Here is a 23,374-nt window from a genome sequence, read left to right as displayed (position 1 = left end):
CTCACAGCATGTTCTGTAAGATGAGGTGAGTCTTAGGATGTAATCGCACTCATGCACTTCATGTCAATCACTTTCTTTTGGTTCCTGAACCTGTTGTACTAGATGCAAAAAGCTGTTCAATAAGTATTTAGTGTTTTGCTTATGCATCCTTTGTCATATGTGACCCTTGGACCACAAAACCAATCATAAGTGTCATATTTTTAGATTGAGATTCATATATCATATATATCCTCCACCAGAAAGCTGAAAAACAAGCTTCTTATTGGTGCATACTTAAAGTAAATATTAAAAAAATTGGTTGAGATACAATGATTTGAAAATGTGGAATCTGAGGGTTAAAAAAATCACATTTAAAGTTGTCTAAATCAAGCGCTTAGCAATGCAAATTAGTTTTAAGAAATTAACAGCAGGAATTGTTTAAAATATCTTCATGCAGGATGAGCTTTATGTAATATTATAATGATTTTTTGGCATAAAAGAAAAATAAATAATTTTGACCCAATGTATTTTTGGCTACTGCTAAAAATTTACCTGTGCAATATACAGATTGGCTTCGTGGTCCTGGGTGACCTTTTTTAGTTTGTCTGTCCTTTGTTTTATCTGAATAAAAATCATCTTGAATCGTTCATCTATGCTCCTGCGGCCCATTTTTAAGAGAAAATCTGTATGTCTCCTTCCATCGGGGTCTACCGGTGGACACAACACTTGCGCACAACTTAGTACTTACAAACAAACAGGCTAATGATTGTGAAACAATGAACTCACGATATCCAAGAGCAGACTTCCTCATAAGAGGATAGATGGTTCTGCCGCTGAATTCTTCACCAATAATAATCACAGTTTTCTTTGAAGCCTTCATATCCAGAAATAATCACCACAGTAGTAATTTCCAACCAAATTGTGACAATAGAGCTATATATCTTAATGAGCTAAGAAAAAATAACCAGTTTGATGTACATTTGAATGTTATATGTGTATTCAAATGATAAACTGTTGAACTGCAATGTTGTGCTATGAAAATGTACTATAGATGCCTAAATTTTGATTTATTATATATACATATATCTTTATAAATATTATAAATAACTATTTATGAGAAAAACAATGTTTAAGTTACAATGTAGTACAAGCAACAATTTAGTGTGTGAAACTGTAAAACAACTTAAATTAAATTAAACATACATTAAATTAAACTTAAACAAAAATATGCAAGTGTTTGCCAGCAGAGCCATGCTTTTGTTCTGAGCTAGGAGAAAAACAGATGAAATATATTTTTTTTCAGAAACCAGTTCTCATGTAAAACTATTGTAATTGACTTAAATGATAGAGGTATGGGTCATAATGTGCTTCAGTCAGCAATTCAGAGGGTGAACAGGCTATTTATCTTTGAGCAACAGCAGTAAAGTGGGCATTTATCTTCACAATATTCTGCCTTCTACAGAAATAGCATTAAATCTTCTCTAGTGGAAATGGAAGATTTCTGGGTCCTTCATTCATTTTCTTCATCCCCTCCTTCCTTCCTTCCTTCCTTCCTTCCTTCCTTCTTTCATTCATTCATTCATTCATTCATTCATTTTCAGTCTGTTAGGTTAAAATGAGTAATGCAACTTGTTAGTTTACCACACTGAGCTGCCAGGTGATTTGTATTTTAAATGAGCAATTTATGAGTGTTAGCTCCGGTGGTTTGACATTTCACAGTAGGCTATCAGCAGAGGTACAGTTTCAACATCCATTAAGACTCTTTCTATAAAGAGTTTTTGAAAGAACTGGTTTGTAGTGTGATGAGCATTTCAATATTCTAAAGAGCCTTTCTACAATAAAGACGGTTCTATGTTCTTTGTGGTAAATACATTTTTTAACAGTGTACAGTACATCTTTGTGAGTTCTTTAAACAGCCTATATTGTCAAATATGTCAAACTAAAATTTCTGTATATTGAAATCTGCCACTTAGGAAGTACTTCAGCTTTTTTGACATCAGATTGAAGTATATTTTGCATAGATTTGGTGGCATCTGTCCAAACGCAACATGCATTTCTCTGACTCTACCACAGCACTAACAGAACCAATACAACTACGACACCATATAATGCATTTGTCGATGCCAATGTCATATCCATATTACATATTTCACAATGCTGATAACAAGTCAATAGAACTGATGTGAAGACAAAGTGTCTGTGCTTTGACAAATGACAGGCTGTCCACAGCTGACTGTTCATCTTTACATGCACATTCACTTTCAAGTATGATGTTTAGCTACATTAGTTACCATTAGTTACCCCATAGAAAGACATTAAAGCATTTATTTTGTAACCAGTCGAAACATATTGTTTACAACAGAGTTTTTCAACAATTTACATGCCACAAATCCCATATACAATAATCCTCTGGCAATGCACTTTATAATGCAAGAGCCATCAATATGGTTTCTTATAAAGAACCAACCACTCATCTAAATAGTTTATCATTTGAATTGTATTAGTTTGTTTTAATCCCCCTTTTTATTTATATAAATTACTTTTTTTTATTATGATGTGTCTATTCAGGCAACACAATGGCTCAGTGGTTAGCACTGTCGCCTCACAGCAAGAAGGTCACTGGTTCGAGTCCCGGCCGGGTCAGTTGGCATTTCTGTGTGGAGTTTGCATGTTCTCCCTGTGTTCGTGTGGGTTTCCTCCGGGTGCTCCGGTATCAGTGATTTGAATAAACTAAATTGGCCGTAGTGTGTGTGTGTGTGTGTGTGTGTGTGTGTGTGTGTGTGTGTGTGTGTGTGTGTGTGTGTGTGTGTGTGTGTGTGTGTGTGTGTGTGTGTGTGTGTGTGTGTGTGTGTGTGTGTATGGATGTTTCCCAGTGCTGTTTTGCAGATGAAAGGGCATCCACTGTGCAAAACATATGCTGGATAAGTTGGTGGTTCATTCCGCTGTGGTGACCCCAGATTAATAAAAAGACTAAGCCAAAGGAAAATAAATGAATGAATGATTTGTCTATTCATTAATATCATCTGAATGGATAATTCAGTTCTAACCATTTATTTTAATAACATTTTTGATAGTTTTTCTTATTTTATTAATATAAATAGAATGTGATTAGAATATTTGTCTTATATTTTATATTTATATGATTTATTAGGTCTATTTTGTATAAGTAGCCTACTATAAAGGTTATTTTAATTCCAAAGTTTATTTGTTTGTTTCTCTGTTCTCTGTTGTTTGTTTTACTGCTGTGATTATCGTAATACTCCATTTGATTATTTATTTTTTATATTTTTTATTTATTAATTCAACTATTTATTATTTTATCCAAACATTTCCATAATCCTCCAGCACTTCTAGATGGGATACAGCTATGCATATGCACATCAAAATAGCAGAATTGTTTATGACATTGTATAACAATAATTTTTATTTTTACAGTACTGTGACGGTTGGGTTTAGGGTTAGGTTAGGTGCAGACGTAAAAAAAAAAATTTATTGGGTAATTAATAAATAACATAATTAATACTAGGTACAACTACTGTTTTTACGCAATTGACGGGTGGGTTTAAGGTCGGGCTGGGGGTCGAGGTTAATAAAATACAATTAATGGGAAATTTAATAATTAATATAAACAATTCTCGTTAACTTCCGGCCACAACCTTATATGATCTAGCAACTCTTGTCGTCCGCTCATTTAAACCATGATTTTAAACGTTTATAACGTTAGATATGCTTATTGACCGCCAATACAATTTCTTTAACATAGCCTACCTACCCAGCCATTAAATAATAATTATTAATAAGTTTATATCTAGTATCCATGTTATCCTTCGTATTTAAATACCCAGGCAGGTGCCTTGACAAATGTGACGGAGAAGCTTTGAAGGCTCAACTAGCAAGCCCTTTAAGAATGAACGTCAAGTTCGGTTGAGGAGATGCGGAGAGGAGAGTGGTCCCATGACTGGTCCAGCCGTGAATCACATCCGTGACGCAAGCAGAGAGAAGGACAAGGCGCAGCATCCTCTCCATCCTCCATAGCACAACAACGACTCACAAAAGAGAGGAAACCAAATCGCGATTTCGAGGCTTGTTGTCAGGTAAGACGGATGAAATATGTCAAGAACGATGTTGGCGAAATCTAAATGGCCATTTTGTTTCTCCACGCGAGAAAAACAGCCTGCTTGTTTTTCATGTGCTGCGTGATGGAGCGTCCATGTTTTCTTGTTGACACAGGGCAAGACTGACATGCCTTTTAAGAGGAGACGAGAACACAATGCGCTCGCTTTTACACGAGAGGTCGTTTTTATTCGATTGCGACTTATTAATCGACGAATTATTTCAATATTGAGCAATCAAAGACGGTGACAGTTTCATTTCTGCACGATTCATTTCTGAATACGCCCCTTTTTTGGTGGAAAGGCTAATGATGCTTAGGAAATTATTCAGATATGCTTTAAATATATTTCTTAGTGTTGTGTACGTAAATTAGAAGAAATACATTTTCATGTTGTTATTTAATTCAGTTTTACCCTCGTAAAATGAACATGTAGACTATATCATTTACAGTATCTGTACTCACTTATTATATCATTATGAAAAAAACACAGTCTGTTTTCCTTTAAGAAACTAAGAAAGCTTTCCAGACTATATCTAAATGGTGATACGAAAATAATGTTCAAAAATGAATTCTGATTAAAGGGGTCGTAGCAAAACATACAAATGAGATCTTTTTGTTTAATTGACATCTTTGTAATCAAACAGCATCAGTATCTTCTCCAGTCTGTTGCAATACATGGGCATTGAAAGCAGCACCACAAGCAACTCATGTGTGAGCTTGTCATATTCCAGATGCAATTAAAAACCTTTAGAGGAATACATTATGTATTATTAAAATGAGTGAGAGATACTGAAGCTTGTATTCACTTTGATCTTTGCTCTGATGAAAATGTGTTCAGAACAGATCAGCTATTGAGTGTGTAGACGTTTTATAAAATAAGCAGCATGAGGGATGGATTACATTGTGCAGGATTTAAAAAATTTTGAACTGTATTTTGATTTTACTGTATATGGTTTTTAATTCAAATGCTGCTTCTGGATCATGTATTTGAGATGTAGTGTGTTTTCAATATTTACTTGGTTGTGTATTGCGGACATTTTTATATTGATAGTCAAAAAGATTAAATAAACTGCCTAACCAAGGATAAGTTGCTGCTTGGGTTTATGAAAATTTTTAGCCTGTGTTTAGATTTTTATTGCAGTGATTAAAATGTGTCTGCCATGTCGAATGTTTGGCAGTTTTGCAACCCTGATGCTTTGAAGCTTTTTTAATTTCTTAAACAACCATGTCAAAACAGGTCCCATCGTGACATTTCAAAATCATAAAGCCAAGATTCATCAGGCAATTGTGAAAGAACACTTAATTTTTTAGATATAAATTGGCCACTAGTTAGCCAGAACTACACTTAAAAGTCTTTGGGATGTTCTGTAGAAGACAGTGGATGTTTTCTTTGGGGCAGAAAGTGGATGTTCTCCCATTGTCAATAGATCTTGACTGAAATTTAATGCTACTCTTTATGGAAAATAAGCTTTATGACATTTCATATACTTATTTAATCTCACTCCCAGGGGCATTTAATATTGAAGTTGATACTGAGCTTCATCATATTGGTGTTTCGTAACATCTTTTTATGAGGTGGGTTGTTATCCCAATGCTCAACCCCCAACCTAGAGGACCAGGAAACACATATTTAGCTTACCCAATTCACCTATAGACCCTTTTGAGGGATGTAAGCAAAAACAATGGTCCCAACATATTTCCTGTGTTCCATTTTTAATTTCTATAGCTTGTGAGAATCCAAAAAGAGCCCCATATTAATAACTAATGTTATGATAGCTGTTTTAACATTAAGTTATGATTGGATTACCTCTTGTTACAGTTATAAAATAGTTTGATAACAAGCAGGAAATGTTCATGGGCAATGACGTGACCACATTTAAATGGTCTATAGCGCATGTCTTTTGACTGTGGGGGAATCCAGAGCACCCAGAGGAAATCCACGTGAACATGGGGAGAACATGCCAACTCCACACAGAAATGCCAACTGCCCCAGCCAGGGCTTGAAGCAGTGACCTTCTTACATGAGGCGACGGTGCTAACCACTGCACCACTGTGTCACACAACATTTCATATAGTCCTTGAAATAATTCTATATACACTGTAAATAATAAAATTAGCAGATTTTTTTTCAATCAAAAGAAATTTGTATTTATCTTAACTTACATCAATCAATCTGACTAAAATAATACAGTTAAGCTTTGAAAAATTCTGAAAATTTTGTTTAAACCTGCTTAACTTGTTACAAAAACATTTGTTATCATGACTTGTCATATTTTTTTTTACAGATAAATGCATACAGTCAAAGCTGGTTTTAAAGATCCTCACTATCTGACTCTGTGGTAAACCACTCTGTAAAGTTATTTGTTTTTATTATTATAGTATTATAAGATATTATATTGCTTTAAAATGATGCTAAATAGCTTCTCACTGTCTGCTTGGAATATATTTGGGATCACTTTCAAATTATTTTAATAATTGAATATAAAACAAACTTGGCAATCGTTAAACAGATTAAACGAATAGTTCCTTTCTTCAGTATAACATTAAATATGATTTTAAACGCAACTGTGGTGCTTGGTGATTCATGAAATGCAAGACTATGGTCACCATCACTTTGAGATATACAGGGAAAACAAAAGACCCACTTTATGAAGTGAAACAATCTGTCTCTTCCTAATATTTTATTATTATTTTAAGCTTCATTCATTGTTGGGAATGTGCTCATGACTGTTTGCTGAGACCGTTGATTAAAGGTAATAATGTTGTAAATAATGTTCTATTTAATCTACATATTGGATGGCTTGAGGGTGAATAATTTAACAGTAAACATTCATTTCACTTTAAGCAGAAATATACTGCATTGTGAGTAATTCTGATAGCTGACCTAGCAGAATGCAGTTATGGGTGTCTGTCTGAGACATCAAAGTAAATTGCAATTACTTCTATTTAGCGTTAATCTCCAGTAAGATGGCACAGAAACTGGTGAAGTCTGCTCTCTCCTCTGTTCTAGACAGCACTGGAAGCAGTGAGTCACTCGCCCGCTCCGTCAGACTGCTTGCTAAACTTAGAGCCTCACAGGGGGGGATATCTGTGGGGGAAAGGTGGATGCTCATATGTTCCCTGTCAGTTATTCTTCTCACTGTTTTTGAGCAGTGATCAAGCAAAAGAATACTAAGAGCCTTTTTTAATGTCATTATAATAACAAACAAATAAATTGCTGTCCATGCTACATGATTGAGTCCTGTATATTCCTGCACTGTAAAAAGCGATTTGTTTAAAAAAGTAAGTAAACCTGTTGACTTAAAAGCAACAATTTGATTTTATAAGTCAGTAAACCTAATGACTAAATCTACATTAACTTTTATAATTATGCACATAGGTTTACTTAATGATTATAAGGCAACAAGTTTACTCTGGTCAACTAATCGCTTTTTACAGTATTGTTGTGCAGTTTTACATCTGTTTCCTTCTTCTTGTAAACATTGAAATCACTTTGCTTTCACAATGTCAAGTTTGTCAATTGTCATTTCTTTTTTATGAAAGTTATGAAACTGCATGGCGTATGGTTATTATTTTTAACTATGCAATTTGTGTCCAGGCCCAATTACATAAGCAGAATGACTAAAGAGGAAACCTCCGATGTGGAAGAGGCTCAGCCAAACTCTGAATTCATCAGCCCTGTTCATGAGCCCCGCAAGAAGCCCATGGTGCATCCTGCTGCCCAGGCTCCACTGCCCAAGGACTATGGTGGGTTTCTCAGATATTATGTTGAGAACTGCACTCTTCAAAATAAAGAATTTTATTAGCATTGATGGTTCCATGCAGGACCTTTAACATCTAAAGAACCTTTCCATTTCACAAACATTTCTTTAATGGTGGGCTGTATAACTGTATATGCAATATATGCAGTTGAAGTCAGAATTATTAGCCCCCCTGTTTATTTTTTTTCCCCCAATTTCTGTTTAACGAAGAGAATATTTTTTTTCAACACATTTCTAAACATAATAGTTTTAATAACTCATTTCTAATAACTGATTTATCTTATCTTTGTCATGATGACAGTAAATAATATTTGACTAGATATTTTTCAAGACACTTCTATACAGCTTAGAGTGACATTTAAAGGCTTAACTATGTTAATTAGGTTAACTAGGCAGCTTAGGGTAATTAGGCAAGTTATTGTATAATGATGGTTTGTTCGGTAGACTATCGAAAAAAATAGCTTTAAGGGGCTATTAATAGTGACCTTAAAATGGTTTTAAAAAAATAAAAACTGCTTTTATTCTAGCCAAAATAAAACAAATAAGACTTTCTCCAGAAGAAAAAATATTATCAGACATACTGTAAAATTTCCTTGCTGTTAAACATAATTTGGGAAATTTTTAAAAAAAGAAAAAAAAATCAAAGGTGGGGCTAATAATTTAACTGTATAGATGTGCGATAAATTTTATTTATTTTATACATTGTTGGTTCTATCTATCTATCTTGTCCATCTAAATTTGACTAATCAGATGGTGCCTTACTATATTTACCCCCACCTCCTCAGTAGTTGCTGTAAATCCTGAACTACAGTAGCTGAATGTAAAAAAGTACAGTGTTTTAATTTCCATCCTACAGTGTTTAAATTTCTATCCTGCTTTTTACTTGCTTCTGTCTCAGCGTTCACCTTCTTTGATCCCAATGATCCGGCCTGCATGGAGATTCTGACAGACCCCCGGACAACAATTCCAGAACTGTTTGCCATTATCCGTCAGTGGGTTCCACAAGTTCAGCATAAGATCGACATCATAGGCAATGAGGTGAGTCTTTGCTTGAAAGATTTTTCTAGCTTTCTAAATGTTTTCTATGCATGTTAAAACCTGCCACCTTACTTAGATGAACAAAAATCATGGAATCCCTGAACCTTTCTTTTCACTTGGCTGAAAACAGAAAGTCATTTATACAGTAGGATGTCCTGGGGGTGACTTAATAGACAGGACATTTTCATTTTGGGGGGTACTATTCTTTTAATGAACAAAGAAGGTGGTGAACCATAAATAAATGCCTTGTCTGAAGGCATAGAGAGATGTATTGAGTTTCTTTCAGCTGTGGTTATTTCTCTGCAATATGACCTATTGATTAGTGGGTGATTAAATCTGGTTTCCAATCCACGAGTTGATTTTATACTTGTTGAAAACTCTCTTAACTTTTTGAAAATTGTCTGAGCAAATGTGCTTTTTTAAATCTTTTTTTAATGTACAGGCATTTGAAATAATCTGTTATTTTGCCATCCAAAAATACTGCACAGTCACATTTCCCTTAAGCTTTATATTAACTATTGCCAAAACAATTTGACTGTGGTTATGATAAATGTTATGATATTGTTATTTTCAATTAGAAATTCATATAATTTAAAATAACAAATCCACTGACATTTATCAGTACCACAGTACACCGCTTCCTCTTCTGGTAACATGCTGGATCCATTACCCCGATCTGTTCCAGGACCTCGCTATTTACAAATTAAGCACTGGTGTTACTGTATTTTAAAGCTGCACTGTGAAAATTACTGTATTTTTCACAGTAAATATATACAGTACTGTAAATAACTGTAATATGAGCTCTATATACCGCAGGGCAGTTATGCGGTATGTTACTGTATTTTAAAGTTGTATTTTGACATTTACTGGATATTTTACACTATCTAAAGTGCTATAAGTAACTGTAAGATGAGCTGTATTATACTGTAGGACAATTTGGGGAAAATTACTGTATTTTAAAGTTGCATTGTAAAAATTACTGTATATTTTACAGCAAAAATATACAGTACTGTAAATACGTATACAGCTAAATAAATGGTGCCGTAAATGTAAGTACAGTATTTTTCCTGTAATGGATTTAAAGTAAGTTACTGGGGAACTGCTGCCAGTAAGTCACGGTAGATTCTACTGGAAATGGTTAACAGTGTAGAGGATAAGATTTCCTGCTCTCGAAGGGTGTCCCTAGAGGAAGTGGAACAGCAGGGATTGATGGCAGCGGTAATAAGCCTCCTTCATCTGACTGATCTGCCCATTGGGTTCTGCCCTAAATCAGCTCCACCTGTCAGATTCTCTCTGAACTCTCACTGCCCACCACAATCTGCCCTGGTGAGGCTGAACTCATTCATTCATTCATTCATTTTCTTTTCGGCTTAGTCTCTTAATTAATCTGCGGTCGCTACAGCAAAATGAACCACTAACTTATCCAGCACATGTTTTTTACGCAGCGGATACCCTTTCAGCTGCAACCCATCACTGGGAAACACCCATACACTCTCATTCACACACATACACTACAAACAATTTTAGCTTACCCAATTCACCTATAGCGCATGTCTTTGGACTTGTGGGGGAAACCGGAGCACCCGGAGGAACTGTAATGGGTAATCAAAGTAAGAGGTTTCATAAGTTAGAAAGTTCATAAGGTTTTACAACCATCGTGAAGGGAGTAGCTTAAACCAGTTGATTTATGCTGGTTTTTACTAAAGGGAAAATAATCATTCCCAGAACCAACCAGAACTAGTCTAGCTGTCAGAAAAGACCAACAAAAAAATACCTTGACGTTTAGTTTTTTGAGTATTTTGAGCAGGGAAATTTCAGACAGAGGATTAAAAACATTTTGAAAATTTATTAAAACAAATTTTAAATTGTCACACAATTTTAAATTGTTCTCTTTTGGTGTGCAAATAAAATATTAAAATTGACTTGATTTTGCCAACTATTGACTAAAAATGACAATCAGCAAATTATTTTTAATTATTATTATTAATATTAAGCAAATTTTAATATTTTTCAAATTGTGCCTAAACTTTGGCTTAAGGAAGATCAAAAATATGTAATCACTGATTTGATTTAATTTAATTTTATTGATTTTGACTGTGTATTGTATGCAATGTGCGAATTATACATTGACGATCAGGGGGATCAACTATTTCGGTTAGTTTGTGTAATACATGCTTCAGTCATTTAATTTTTAATTACATTTAGTTCATTAATAAAACATATTTAATTTTTCAGCATTTTGAGGGATATTTAGTGTATTATGCCCTACAGTATTCTCTGATTAACTATTTCAGATGTTACTATAGGTTAAACTACAAACTATGTGTCTAATTTGATTTTATTTTCAGGCTAAATATAGATACAAACACCTATTTTACGAGACAACAAAGTCTAGTGAACACAATGTCTGTTGATGCACTAGATGTCTGTTGGTGCCACTTTCAGACTTTGTTTCTTGAATAGATTGATTAGCGCAATTATGCATTAACAATGATTTGAACTGCTATATGGGTGGTCAAATGTATATTTATATTATCTAATATTTTATTTATTAACATTATTATTTAAAATACAGATCAAAGTTTTTTTTTTCTGTATTAAAGAACTGACCACCCCCCCCCCCCCCCCCATACATCTTGTTTTAACCTCCTTCAGGGGGGATCAAGCATAAATTAGGGGGGTCAATCCCCCCCAAACCCCCCTGTAATTCGCACCCTATGTATGAACTGTTAGTGTGTATTGTGCTATTTTTTCTAATTTAATATTGTTACTTTTGTTACAACATCCCGCCCAGGGACTACAGATGTAAATAAGCTTTATAGCTAACTCTGGCACAACATGTCATGTTGTACGTTGTCCCTGTATAAACAAATAAAACAAACACAAAAAAACATCATCTCCCAAGTTTCCACAAAATGGCTACTGTACATTAAGAAAATGTGATGCTAAAGATGACTCAGCAATTATTTCTATCACATATTATCAATATTAATTGATGTAATTTTTCATCATTAGAGTGCATTTCACTAAAATGGCCCTCGTCCAGCTTTGAAAGTGCCCATTTGCTTTGAAAAAGCTTCATCTACTCAAGGCCATAATTGCCTGCAAGTCTGCATTAGTTATGAACTGGATTCCAGATGCATGGAAATCCATCATGTGTTGATCAACTTTTCATGTTCTCTCGTTTACAGATATTAAAGCGAGGCTGCCACGTCAATGACCGCGACGGCCTGACGGACATGACTCTTCTCCACTACTGCTGCAAAGCTGGGGCTCACGGAGTCGGTGAGTTGATGGCTGGAGGTCACAATCCATAATACAATTCTGACATTCTTGCTAATTGAGGTCATTAAAATTTGAAAAACTTCTTGCTGTAAATCGTTCAATAGCTCAAACCTTGCATGCGGTGCATTTTCAAACTTGACAACATAATGAAAGCAATCTATAGTAATAATGTGTTTTCCTCTTAGGCGACCCTGAGGCAGCGCTGCGGCTGTCTAATCAGCTGTTAGCTCAGGGAGCCGATGTCAGTCTGCGCAGTCGCTGGACTAACATGAACGCCCTCCATTATGCCGCTTACTTCGACGTGCCAGAACTGATTCGCATTTTGCTGAAAGCCTCCAAGCCTAAAGGTGACGTCCAGCTGTGATTGGGTTTGTTTTTGTATTCGTGGCATGATCTGAACTTTTCAGTGGGCCAGGTGCTCTTTCAAACCATCTAGCCACATTCTCATTAATACGCTAAGGTTGAAAATAATAAGGCGCTTGATAATTAAGAAAATGGCAGGTGTTTTTATTTTTTAAGGAAATTATGTAGTGGACAATGAGTATTTTGTATTAGCTTTTTTTAGGGGTGTGCATTATTTTTTGTATATGATAATATCATTATTGTTGTTTTATCATTATTGATTATGCCTGTCATTTTCAAAATCGCCTATTAGGATGGCCTTATAATAAGTTTTGAACTCAAAAAAAATTACTGTATGGGTTTTTGTTTATATACAGTTGAAGTCAGAATTATTAGCCCACCTCTGATTCTTTTTTTCTTTTTAAATATTTCCCAAATGATGTTTAACAGAGCAAGTAAATTCCACATATGTCTGATAATATTTTTTCTTCTGGAGAAAGTCTTATTTGTTTTATTTCGGCTAGAATAAAAGCAGTTTAAATTTTTTATGAACCATTTTAAGGTCAAAATTATTAGCCCCTTTAAGCTAATTTTTTTTCGACTGTCTACAGAACAAACCATCGTTATACAATAACTTGCCTAATAACCCTAACCTGCCTAGTTAACCTATTTAAGCCTTTAAATGTCACTTGTATAGAAGTGTCTTGAAAAATATCTAGTCAAATATTATTTACTGTCATCATGGCAAAGATAAAATAAAAATCGTTATTAGAAATGAGATATTAAAACTATTATGTTTAGAAATGTGTTGAACAAATCGTCTCTCTGCCAAACAGAAATTGTGGGAGAAAAAATAGGGGGGCTAATAATTCAGGGGGGCTAATAATTCTGACTTCAACTGTATATATTCGTTCATAAGTGAAGTTTATTTATAAACTAATTTCAAGAGGATTACGTGCTTATGATCATCTACGGCTCGTCCCGCATTAGCTAACACATGATTCACCAATCAGACAATTCTAAATTGGCATCACAGTCCAACTCTTTGTAAGCCGTATATCCCTCTTTAGCCATCCCTTTATCTGTCATTAGCCAGAAATAAGTCGGGGGAGTTCATCCATATCTAACTGAGCTCAAACTCTCCTCTCACCTTGCTAACAGAAGGGAGCCCAGGGCTCGAGGATCTTATGAGCTCTTAAGATGTGATATTTTTAATGCTACAGTTCAACAACTATGATACGAAGATATTGACTGAGTTATATTTTAGACACAATATATTTTTGTCCTGTTTGGACAACAGAATTAATTTCTGTAGATTACTTCTCAGTTTTACTGACTTACACGGCAGTTTTTTCCATTCTCAGTGAATCAGTTTATGAACAAATCATTTTAATCAATGATTCAATGACCATTCAAAAAGACTTGATTTTGTTTTAAATTAATCAGCTTTTTGAATGAATTATTTGAATCAGTGATTGAATCAATGAATAATTTATCAAGACAACAATCCTACTGGCTGTTGAGTCAAATTTGTCTATGAAAAGTCTAAACCAGCCAAAGGACCGACATAAAAGCATACTCAGAAAATATTGTTTAATTATTTTAGGAACAAATCCGCAAAATATGTTATTAATGTTTGTCAATATTATTAACTCTTTGCATTTTCCATGAATAAAGTAAGGGGTCATTTAACATGTCTGTTGCTTTTTTTTCTCTCCACAGTGCTGAACTCCACCTGCAGTGACTTTTATCATGGCACAGCTCTGCACATCGCCGCCTCCAACCTCTGCCTGGGTGCAGTCAAGTGTCTGCTGGAGCACGGAGCCAACCCTGCTGTCAGAGTGAGCAGAATGATTTAAACTTCCCTCGACTCAATCAGCCTAATTGGCTTTGCCGTAAATCCACTCTGCTCATATTAAATCAATGTCTCAGACATCTTTGTAGGCCTGTTATTCAGAATTTTAAGATTAGTAGCCAAACTATGTTATGATCTTAATTATGCATCAAAACAATGGGCAGATATAGACTAAGGTTGGAAAGTACAGTAAAATAATAAAATATAAAAATTTTATTTCAAAATGATTATTTTTTAACATATTTATAACATTCTTTTCGTTGTAATTGCAAAGCTATTCAGCTTTATTATACATGATCCTTTAGAAATCATTTTAATATTCAACTTTGGTGCACTTTTTTCTCCTTATCAACATTAAAAAATGGTTGTGGTGCTTAATAGTTTGGTGTAGCCTAAAGTTCAAGGTCAAAAGTAAAGCATGTATTTGTAATTGAAATCTTTTGTAATATCATGAGCATCTTTCGTCTTTGCATACTTCTGCATTAAAAAATTAAAGAACAAATGTCTCTATATAAAAGTTAATTTTGTTGCAGATGTAACATGGATAACGAGAAGTTATATATTTAGATAATCATTAAGATAATGATAATCATAAGACAGTCATTAATCATTCAAACCCCTTTACTGTACATAATACTCTTCACTTAAACCTGGGTCTATCACATCTCTCAGGTTTGTCTTTTTTATCACTTTTACCATTGTTTGTAGTTCTAATTGAATTAACGTAAAACCCACAATGTGTTGTGGGCAATATCATCCGTTAAGATCCATATCAGACCATTAGGACAACACTGTTAAGAGAGTGTTCGACCAGAAATAGCACTGTGACTCTTTTAAACATACTACAATTTGGGCAACACTAATTGTATTTTGGATTACTATTTAAGGAGGATATTATGCAAATTGAGATGCAGCAGGTGTGCCTCCATGGCACTTGAACAACAATTAAACCTTTTCTTTGCATATAGACTTTTGGGTGGAATTATGCAGTTATATACAGTACTGTACACACACATCAGTGATGTAGACATTCAATCTAGACATTTTATTTTAGGCAGAAAAAATATATTTGTATGTGACAAAACATAAACAGCTACATAACACACTTAAGTTAAAAAGTTCAATAAAAAGGCATTATTTGAACCCTTTAAATGATCTGCATGTTACAGAATGATAAAGGTCAAGACCCTGCTGAGGTTGTCCCAGACCCCATGGACATGAGTCTGGATAAAGCTGAGGCCGCAATGGTGGCTAAAGAGCTGAAACAGCTGCTGCTGGATGCAGTTCCTCTCAGCTGTAATCTCCCCCGCGCTACGCTGCCCAACTACGACAACATCCCCGGAAACCTCATGCTCTCCTCCCTCGGCCTCAAACTGGGGGACCGTGTGGTGCTGGACGAAACAAAGGCGAGTTGATGAGAGTCTGTATGTGTTTAAAGCCTTTAGAATGGATGCAATCTATCTGAACCTGCATAGAAATTTTTCAACAATTTTAATTACAAATATGTACATATATATACTGCAATATAATATCTATCATTTAATATATATGTCCATAAGACCATATATGAACAAATATGATTTATTGCTGTCAAACCATTAATAAGGACTCACTGTGTATAAATGTTGTGTATAAAGTTTATGTAGAATACAAAAAAATACAAAACCAAAATACTTATGTGTATGTTATATGTGGATGTATGTTTATATGTATGTTTATTTTTGAACATTCATGTACTGTACATATGTTTTATTCCAATGGTTGAAAAAAATGAAAAAGTGTTGCCTATATGATATTTTATATATGTAAAATACAAATATGAACTTTGATGTCATAATTGTAATTTGCATATTTTCTACGTATCAGATTATTATGGAAGCCCGTTCCCACCTCTGAATAATAAAAAAAATGTTATTGCAACTTTTCATCTTAGAATTTGCATGATACAAACTCGCAATTCTGACTTTTTTCTCAGTATTGTGAGATGTAAATTTTAAACGTTTTATTAAGTCAGAATTACGAGATACAAAGCCGCAATTCTGAGTTATAAAGTCACGATTACATAAAATCACGATTCTGATTTATAGTTCCAGTTCTGAGATATAAAATCACAATTCTGATTTATAGTCACAATTCTGAGATATAAAGGCGTAATTCTGAGTTTTAAAGTCAAGATTCTGAGATATAAAGGCACAATTCTGAGATATAAAATCACAATTCTGATTTATAATGGCAGAATTCTGAGATATAAAGGCACATTTCTGATTTATAGTCACAATTCTGAGGTATAAAATCACAATTCTGAGTTATAAAGTCAAGATTCTGAGATATGAAGGCACAATTCTGATATATAAAGGCACAATTCTGAGTTATAAAGCCAGAATTTTGAGATATAAAATCACAATTCTGAGTTATTGTCACAATTCTGAGATATAAAGGGACAATTCTCAGATATAAAGGCATAATTCTGAGTTATAAAGCCAAAATATGGAGATATACAGCCACAATTCTGAATTATAAAGCCAGAAATATGAGAAATAAAGTCACAATTCTAAGTTCTAAAGTCACAATTGCGTTATAAAAACAATGTCAGTTATCTTTAGACTATCTCGTCATGCAATTATTTCAGAATTCTGACTTTATAACTTGGAATTGCTAGTTTGTATCACACAATTCTGAGATAAAAAGTCTCAGCAACATTTTTCTTTTTTTATTCAGAGGTGGGAACATGCAGGCTTTCATAGATTTCAATATAGAAAAGCCCTTAGAGAATATTTTAAAATGATTGCCTTTCCCCTGCAGACTGGCACACTGCGTTTCTGTGGCACCACTGAGTTCGCTAGTGGCCAGTGGGTTGGTCTTGAGCTAGACGAGCCGGAGGGCAAGAATGACGGGAGTGTGGGTGGGATCCGCTATTTTATCTGCTCCGCAAAGCAAGGTGTGTGTTTATTTATATTACTTGTTCATAGTCATTTAGAATTTAGAATTACCATAAAGACAACAGCAGTCATAAATGAAGAGTTAAATATTTGATTTATATGTTTTTATTTTAGGGATCTTTGCTCCTGTATCAAAAATCAGCAAAGCTGTTGAACAGACCCCTTCTTCAGTCACCTCCACACCAAAAACTCCTCGCATGGATCTGTCCCGTGTAACCGGCAAGATCAAGAAGGAGAAAAAAGAGAAAGATCGCGAAAAGAGTGAGTAATAATGTCTGTATCCATCCTTTTAAAATATGTATATGAAATACTTTTTTTTTTTTGGCCTTTGTCAGATTGTTGTCAGATCTACGTTTTATGTCACATATTATTGCTACATAAAAGACGTCTATATTTGAGTATGTTTAAAAATGTTGTTTATTTATGTGATGGAAAGATTTATTTTCAGCTGTAACAACACCAGTCACATGATCTTTCTGAAATTGTTCTCATAAAAAAAAGAAAAATTATTTTATAATATTAAAAATTAAGGTTCTTTATTGGCATCAATAATGGTTCCATAAATAACTTTAATCATCCATTGGGAAAAAAAGATGCTTTACAGCAAGCATTTTCTTTTAAATGATAAAAAAATAAGATTTTTTTTTTTGTTCTTTAAAAAAAATTTCATATTATTTTTTATGTTTATATTTTCTTTAAAAGTTTTAAAATGTTCTTCACATCAAAAAAAGTTCCTTAGGAAACTTAAAATAGTTCTTCTGTGGCTTTACTGTAAACACCATGTCACAAATGTATTAATATTTCACAGTATTACTGTTTTACTACATCTTCAATCAATAAGTCCAATAAAATGCTTCTTTCAATAACATGAAAAAATCTTAATTATTGGAAATCATTCATTTTGAAGTGTACAGTATTTCTGAAGTTAGTCGTCTGAGCTTTACATTTGAATTTCTTCTTTTACAGCTCCAAGAAAGAAGTCCCTGTCTGGGGTCAGTTTGGATCCTGATGGAGTGAAGGTTGAGGTTGGAGATCAAGTGCTGGTGGCAGGACAAAAACAAGGGATTGTCCGCTTTTTCGGAAAGACTGACTTTGCTCCTGGTGTGTTTATGTTACATATTAATGTACAAAATGGGCATTTTTAAATATGTGATGAAACTTCTAATGCTGGATGGACAATGTGTGTGCATTCAGGATATTGGTTTGGTGTTGAACTGGAGCAGCCCACCGGAAAGCATGATGGCAGTGTGTTTGGAGTACGCTACTTCCACTGTTTGCCCAAATATGGAGTTTTTGCACCACCATCTCGTGTTCAGAGGTAAAAATCTTCAACATGTACCAGAAATACGGCAATTAAAGGAAATTTAAACTTAAAGGGATAGTTCACTCAAAAATGAAAATTTACTCACTATTTAGGTCCAATCCCAATTCTATTTTTGTACCCCTACCACTTCCCCTTGGCCCTTAAAACAGAGTGTGAAGGAGAAGGCCTTAAAAATTTACCCCTAAGAAATGGGACACCACTACAACACCTGAACATGTCATCATATGTCATCGCAATCTCTTGCTTCATATGAGATCGACAACAGCGACTACTGTAGTTATTCCAGTTGCGTTATTTTTGGTATTTATCTTCAGGAAATCACTGAAGGCATATATTATGTTATCATAATGATATAATGTGGCAATAAGCTCGTAACTGTACTGTGTATTTACACTGTGGCCATATTTATCTATGTAAACACACAAAAACAACATTAACATTACACCAGACACTGTAAAAGGTCATTCCCAGCCACCAGACTTTTCTGACAGGGTATTTGAGTGTCATCGAGGGACAGAATGTGAAAGTATGTTGTTGGACTGCTATAAAGGAGTTATTATTAGGGATTACAGATAGCGAAATTTTGCGTTTGGAATTTTAGCATTTTTTTAAAAACCTTGTTGTAAAACCTATGCTTGTTTGTTGTAAAAATTCTTAATAATGACAAAAAAATACAAATTTCTGCATCTCCTGACTTCCGAGTGCAGCCATACTGCCGTTGTAGATGGTGTATTATAGGAAATATTTGTACCCCTTGGTTTCAAGTGTAGTCCTGAAAAATCTCAGTTTCGAGGGGTATCTAGTCCTTTTTCTTAGCCCTACGCCTTCAAACTAAAGAGAATTGGGACACCTCTACCCCTTCACGAGAATGCACAAAACAAGGGGTAGGGGTTAGGGGAAGGGCTAAGGGGTATAATGGGGATTGGGCCTTACTCACCCTCTAGTGCAGTGTTTCTCAACTGGTGGGTGGGTCGTGACCCAAAAGTGGGTCGCGGGAACATTTTCAATGGGTCGCGGAGTGTGGTTAAAAAAACAACAAGTTTTATTTTTAACTTATTTTGCTTATACCGGGCTTTTATTTTGACATGCGCACGTTACAACCGTACCGTTTGACATGTGAAATTTCATTTAATTATAGCAACAAATTTGTCGAAGCGCAAGTACGACCCCGAATATGTAAAGTATGGATTAACATATATCGACGACAAAAAAAGCTTAAACCTCAGTGTCTCATATGTAGTGAGGTGCTCTCACAAGAGAGCATGAAACCTTCTAAATTAAAGCGACATTTAGAAACCAAACATCCCAGTTGCAAGGACAAACCTGTGGACTATTTTTAAAGACTATTTTTCTTATGATTATCTGTCACTACTTGTGTATGATAACAAATAAACACAAATTAATTATAATTCCTAAAATTATATTATAGTTCCTAAAAATTTGGGTCGTGGCTTGATGACCATGTAAAAATGTGGGTCCCATGGCCAAACCAGTTGAGAACCACTGCTCTAGTGGTAATAAACCTTTATGAGTTTCTTTATTCTGTTGAACACAAAAGGCGATATTATGAAGAAAGCATTACAAAACATTTAGAAAATTTCACCATTTTGAGGGTTAAACAAAATAGCAAACACTAACGAAATAAATAAAAGTCATTCAAAATATTAATAAAACCTATATTATTATACAAGTAACACTAAAATAACACTGTCACATTACTACAGGACAATTAGTACATCTGTTTTGTTGTTCTTGGTTAAATCACATGAGCTGACCACTGGCTTTCTGTGTTCCTGGATTAGCATTTGCAATGAAGTGTTACTATTTATAAAAGCATAATAATAGAGTTTCTGAACAAAGGTAACTGAAAAAGTGCACAAAGAAAAACACAAAACCATCTGGAGTTAAATGAGAAGGAAATTCCTAAAAGTGAACAACAGGGACACTTTGAATGTTCAGATCAATTCTCCAAAACTTAATAATAGTATCATTTAATCTTGTAGAATTGGAGGGCCCAAAGATCCCCAGGGAGACGGGACGCTAGTGAAGAAAGTCCACCAGGTGACTAGTAAGTACAACGATAAGGAGCATGTTCATCTAATACCCATCAGTTCTGATGTGAAAAACGTGATCTCTCCTTATTTGCAGTACAAAGCATCATGTTTTTCACACAAATAGGGTCTCACAAGCCACCAGTAGCTCATATTTAGCGCTCCATCCATGTGTACTGTCTATGCATGATTGCATGTGGAAAGTAAACATAATACTTATTATGCAATATGTGTCATACAATATGCATATGAATGGATGACACAGTCCCAAATGATGTCCTCAGGCGCACGACTACATTGATTATTCCTCCTCTTCTCCACAGTGTCTCAACCGAAGCGTAATTTTAATGCGGTACGATCTCCGAAAGACATAACATCTGAAAGTTCCATATCCAGGTAGGCTAGTGTCCCGCAGACAAACACATCCATTTGGCTGCAGCTGTGAATATATAATGCATCCTGACTGTGTTGCAAGATTAAGCAGCATTTTACTTTCATGATTTGTTTGTGTTGTAGCAGGTTGCTGTTCTGTTGCTGGTTTCCCTGGATGCTCCGTGCGGAAATGCAGTCCTAAAGTCACCGGTCACATCTTTATTTCTCTCTCTTTTCCTGTTTCCGTTCCACCTATCACCCGCGCTCTGTGTACTTCCATTAATCATCTGTGCTGTCCCATCCCTTTGACGGCAATTCAATAGCAAAAAAATAGTGCCTTGACAAGTAACTAACGTCCTGCATTCCGATGATCGAATTATAGATGAACAATCTTTTATGAAATCAAAATAAGGGAAAGTCACCCCCACTAAAAGCCATTCATATCTCTTTATCTGCTTTTTTCCCTTCGCTAAATAACATTGGCAGTATTAAAGCTTGGTAGTATAGTCATGATACATTATAATTTGTAAAGGTGCTTTTTTTGGTTAGGTTTTTAAACATGCTGCTGTATTATGCACCTTTATTGTCTTACTTTTCAGTATTTTATTGCATAAAATCTTACATTTTAATGCCTTTAAATGGGTTACAGTAGTAGGTGACATCTTGTTTGTGAACAACCTCAACTTGTCTGAAAATATTGATGCTGCCAGTGTGAAAAAATAACAGGGTTTTCACCATTTAAGCCCGATGCTTTCACCATCTAGTGAAACTTTTAAGTGTGTAGATTCAAATATAAAATATGTTGCATGAAATAAGCAGGCATGGGCACGTTTTGGGGTCATAAAACTGCTCTGAAATGAGGCGAGAGGCCTGCTTTAAATATTAAATGCTACTATATCACTTTTCGTTCACTTAAAATCTACCACAAAACCAAAGCGCAAGCTCCATGATCCATGAAGATTTTTGTTCCAAAATAATGTACACCATACATCAATAATCAGTGCTGGGTAGATTACTTATGAATTGTAGTCTGTTATTAATTACAATTGTAGTCAGTAAAATAATATAGATTACTTATTTTAAGTAATGTATTCTAAGTACTTTTGGATTACTATTCAGTACCAAATTTGACCATCATTACATGACTATCCTGTATTATTATTATTATTATTATTATTTTTATTATTATTATTGTTATTATTAAACAAACGCAGAATCAAGTTAAAAATAGGGCAGCACGGTGGCTCAGTGGTTAGCACTTTTGCCTCATAGCAAGAAGGTCGCTGGTTCGAGTCCTTGCTGGGCCAGTTTGCATGTTCTCTGTGGAGTTTGTATGCTCTCCCAGTCCAAAGACATGCACTATAGGTGAATTGGATTATTTAACATTGGCTGTAGTGTATGAGTGTGTGTGTGAATGCGAGAGTGTATGGGTGTTTCCCAGTACTGAGTTGCGTAAAACATATGCCAGAATAGTTAATGGTTCATTCCGCTGGGGCAACCTCTGATATATATGAGACTAAGCCGAAGGAAAATTAATGATTAAATGAATGAAGTAATAAATAATTTACTGCTACTGTGGGAATATTTTGTAATCATGTAATCCACAGAAAGTAACTGCAAGGTGATTTTAGAATGTAAAATAATCAATTACGTTTTTATTTCAATCTTTTTTAATGGTCTTTTGCATGACGATGCAAATTAAATATTGAGAGGTAAACAGTAATGTATTTTCCATTGCTAATCCCATCCCCTAAATTCTCATTCATTAACTCAGTTAGTAAAAAACAATAAATAAATACATAAATTCCAAATTAAATACAATAAATACATAAGAACATGACATCAGAGAATAATAAAATAATTAAAATAACAATAATAATTTTAAAATAATAATAATAATAATGAATTATCCTCTGGGTGCTCCGGTTTCCCCCACAACTCCAAAGACATGCGCCATAGATGAATTGGTTAAGCTAAATTGTCCGTAGTGTTTGTGTGTAAATGAGTGTGTATGGATGTTTCCCATAGATGGGTTGCAGCTGGAAGGGCATCCGCTACATAAAACATATGCTGGATAAATTGGCGGTTCATTCCGCTGTGGCGACCCCAGATTAATAAAGAGACTAAGCCGAAAACAAATGAATGAATGAATGAATGAATGAATGAATGAATGAATGAATGAATAATGAAATTAAAAAATGAAAACCTTCTACTAAAATGGTAAATGTTACGCCAGCACCAGGTAGGCAGGGCGTGATGTAGTCAAGGAATCCCAAGTCTTAAAAAAAAATCTAGTGAGCCAGAGAGTAAGATT

The 23,374-nt window shown here is 34.6% G+C and overlaps 1 protein-coding gene across 2 annotated transcripts; it reads left to right on the top strand.

Moving 5' to 3' along the window:
- The first annotated feature begins 3,971 nt into the window (after positions 1-3,971).
- On the top strand, positions 3,972-22,228 carry clip3 (CAP-GLY domain containing linker protein 3). Of its 2 annotated transcripts, none has more exons than XM_056474285.1 (14): positions 3,972-4,073; positions 7,692-7,840; positions 8,753-8,892; positions 12,084-12,177; positions 12,363-12,524; positions 14,242-14,360; positions 15,544-15,780; positions 17,177-17,312; positions 17,428-17,574; positions 18,280-18,414; positions 18,508-18,631; positions 20,641-20,705; positions 21,012-21,084; positions 21,208-22,228. In XM_056474285.1, exons 2-14 carry the CDS (start codon positions 7,711-7,713, stop codon positions 21,260-21,262), a joined length of 1,617 nt encoding a protein of 538 aa, XP_056330260.1. In that variant the 5' UTR covers positions 3,972-4,073; positions 7,692-7,710; the 3' UTR covers positions 21,263-22,228. The 2 variants fall into 2 exon arrangements, with proteins under 2 accessions (XP_056330260.1, XP_056330259.1); XM_056474284.1 differs by having other exon boundaries at positions 21,205-22,228.
- The last annotated feature ends 1,146 nt before the right edge of the window (positions 22,229-23,374 follow it).

This window comes from Danio aesculapii, chromosome 15 (genome assembly GCF_903798145.1).
Source record: "Danio aesculapii chromosome 15, fDanAes4.1, whole genome shotgun sequence".
In the NCBI taxonomy this organism is placed as follows: Eukaryota; Metazoa; Chordata; class Actinopteri; order Cypriniformes; family Danionidae; genus Danio; species Danio aesculapii.
This window is presented reverse-complemented; position numbering and strand designations above follow the sequence as displayed.

Coding starts and splice junctions, on each gene's coding strand:
- clip3 (XM_056474284.1), top strand. CDS start 7,711: ATGACTAAAGAGGAAACCTCCGATGTGGAAGAGGCTCAGCCAAACTCT. Junction 12,178..12,362: donor AGCTGGGGCTCACGGAGTCG/GTGAGTTGATGG, acceptor TTTTCCTCTTAG/GCGACCCTGAGGCAGCGCTG. Junction 14,361..15,543: donor GAGCCAACCCTGCTGTCAGA/GTGAGCAGAATG, acceptor TGCATGTTACAG/AATGATAAAGGTCAAGACCC.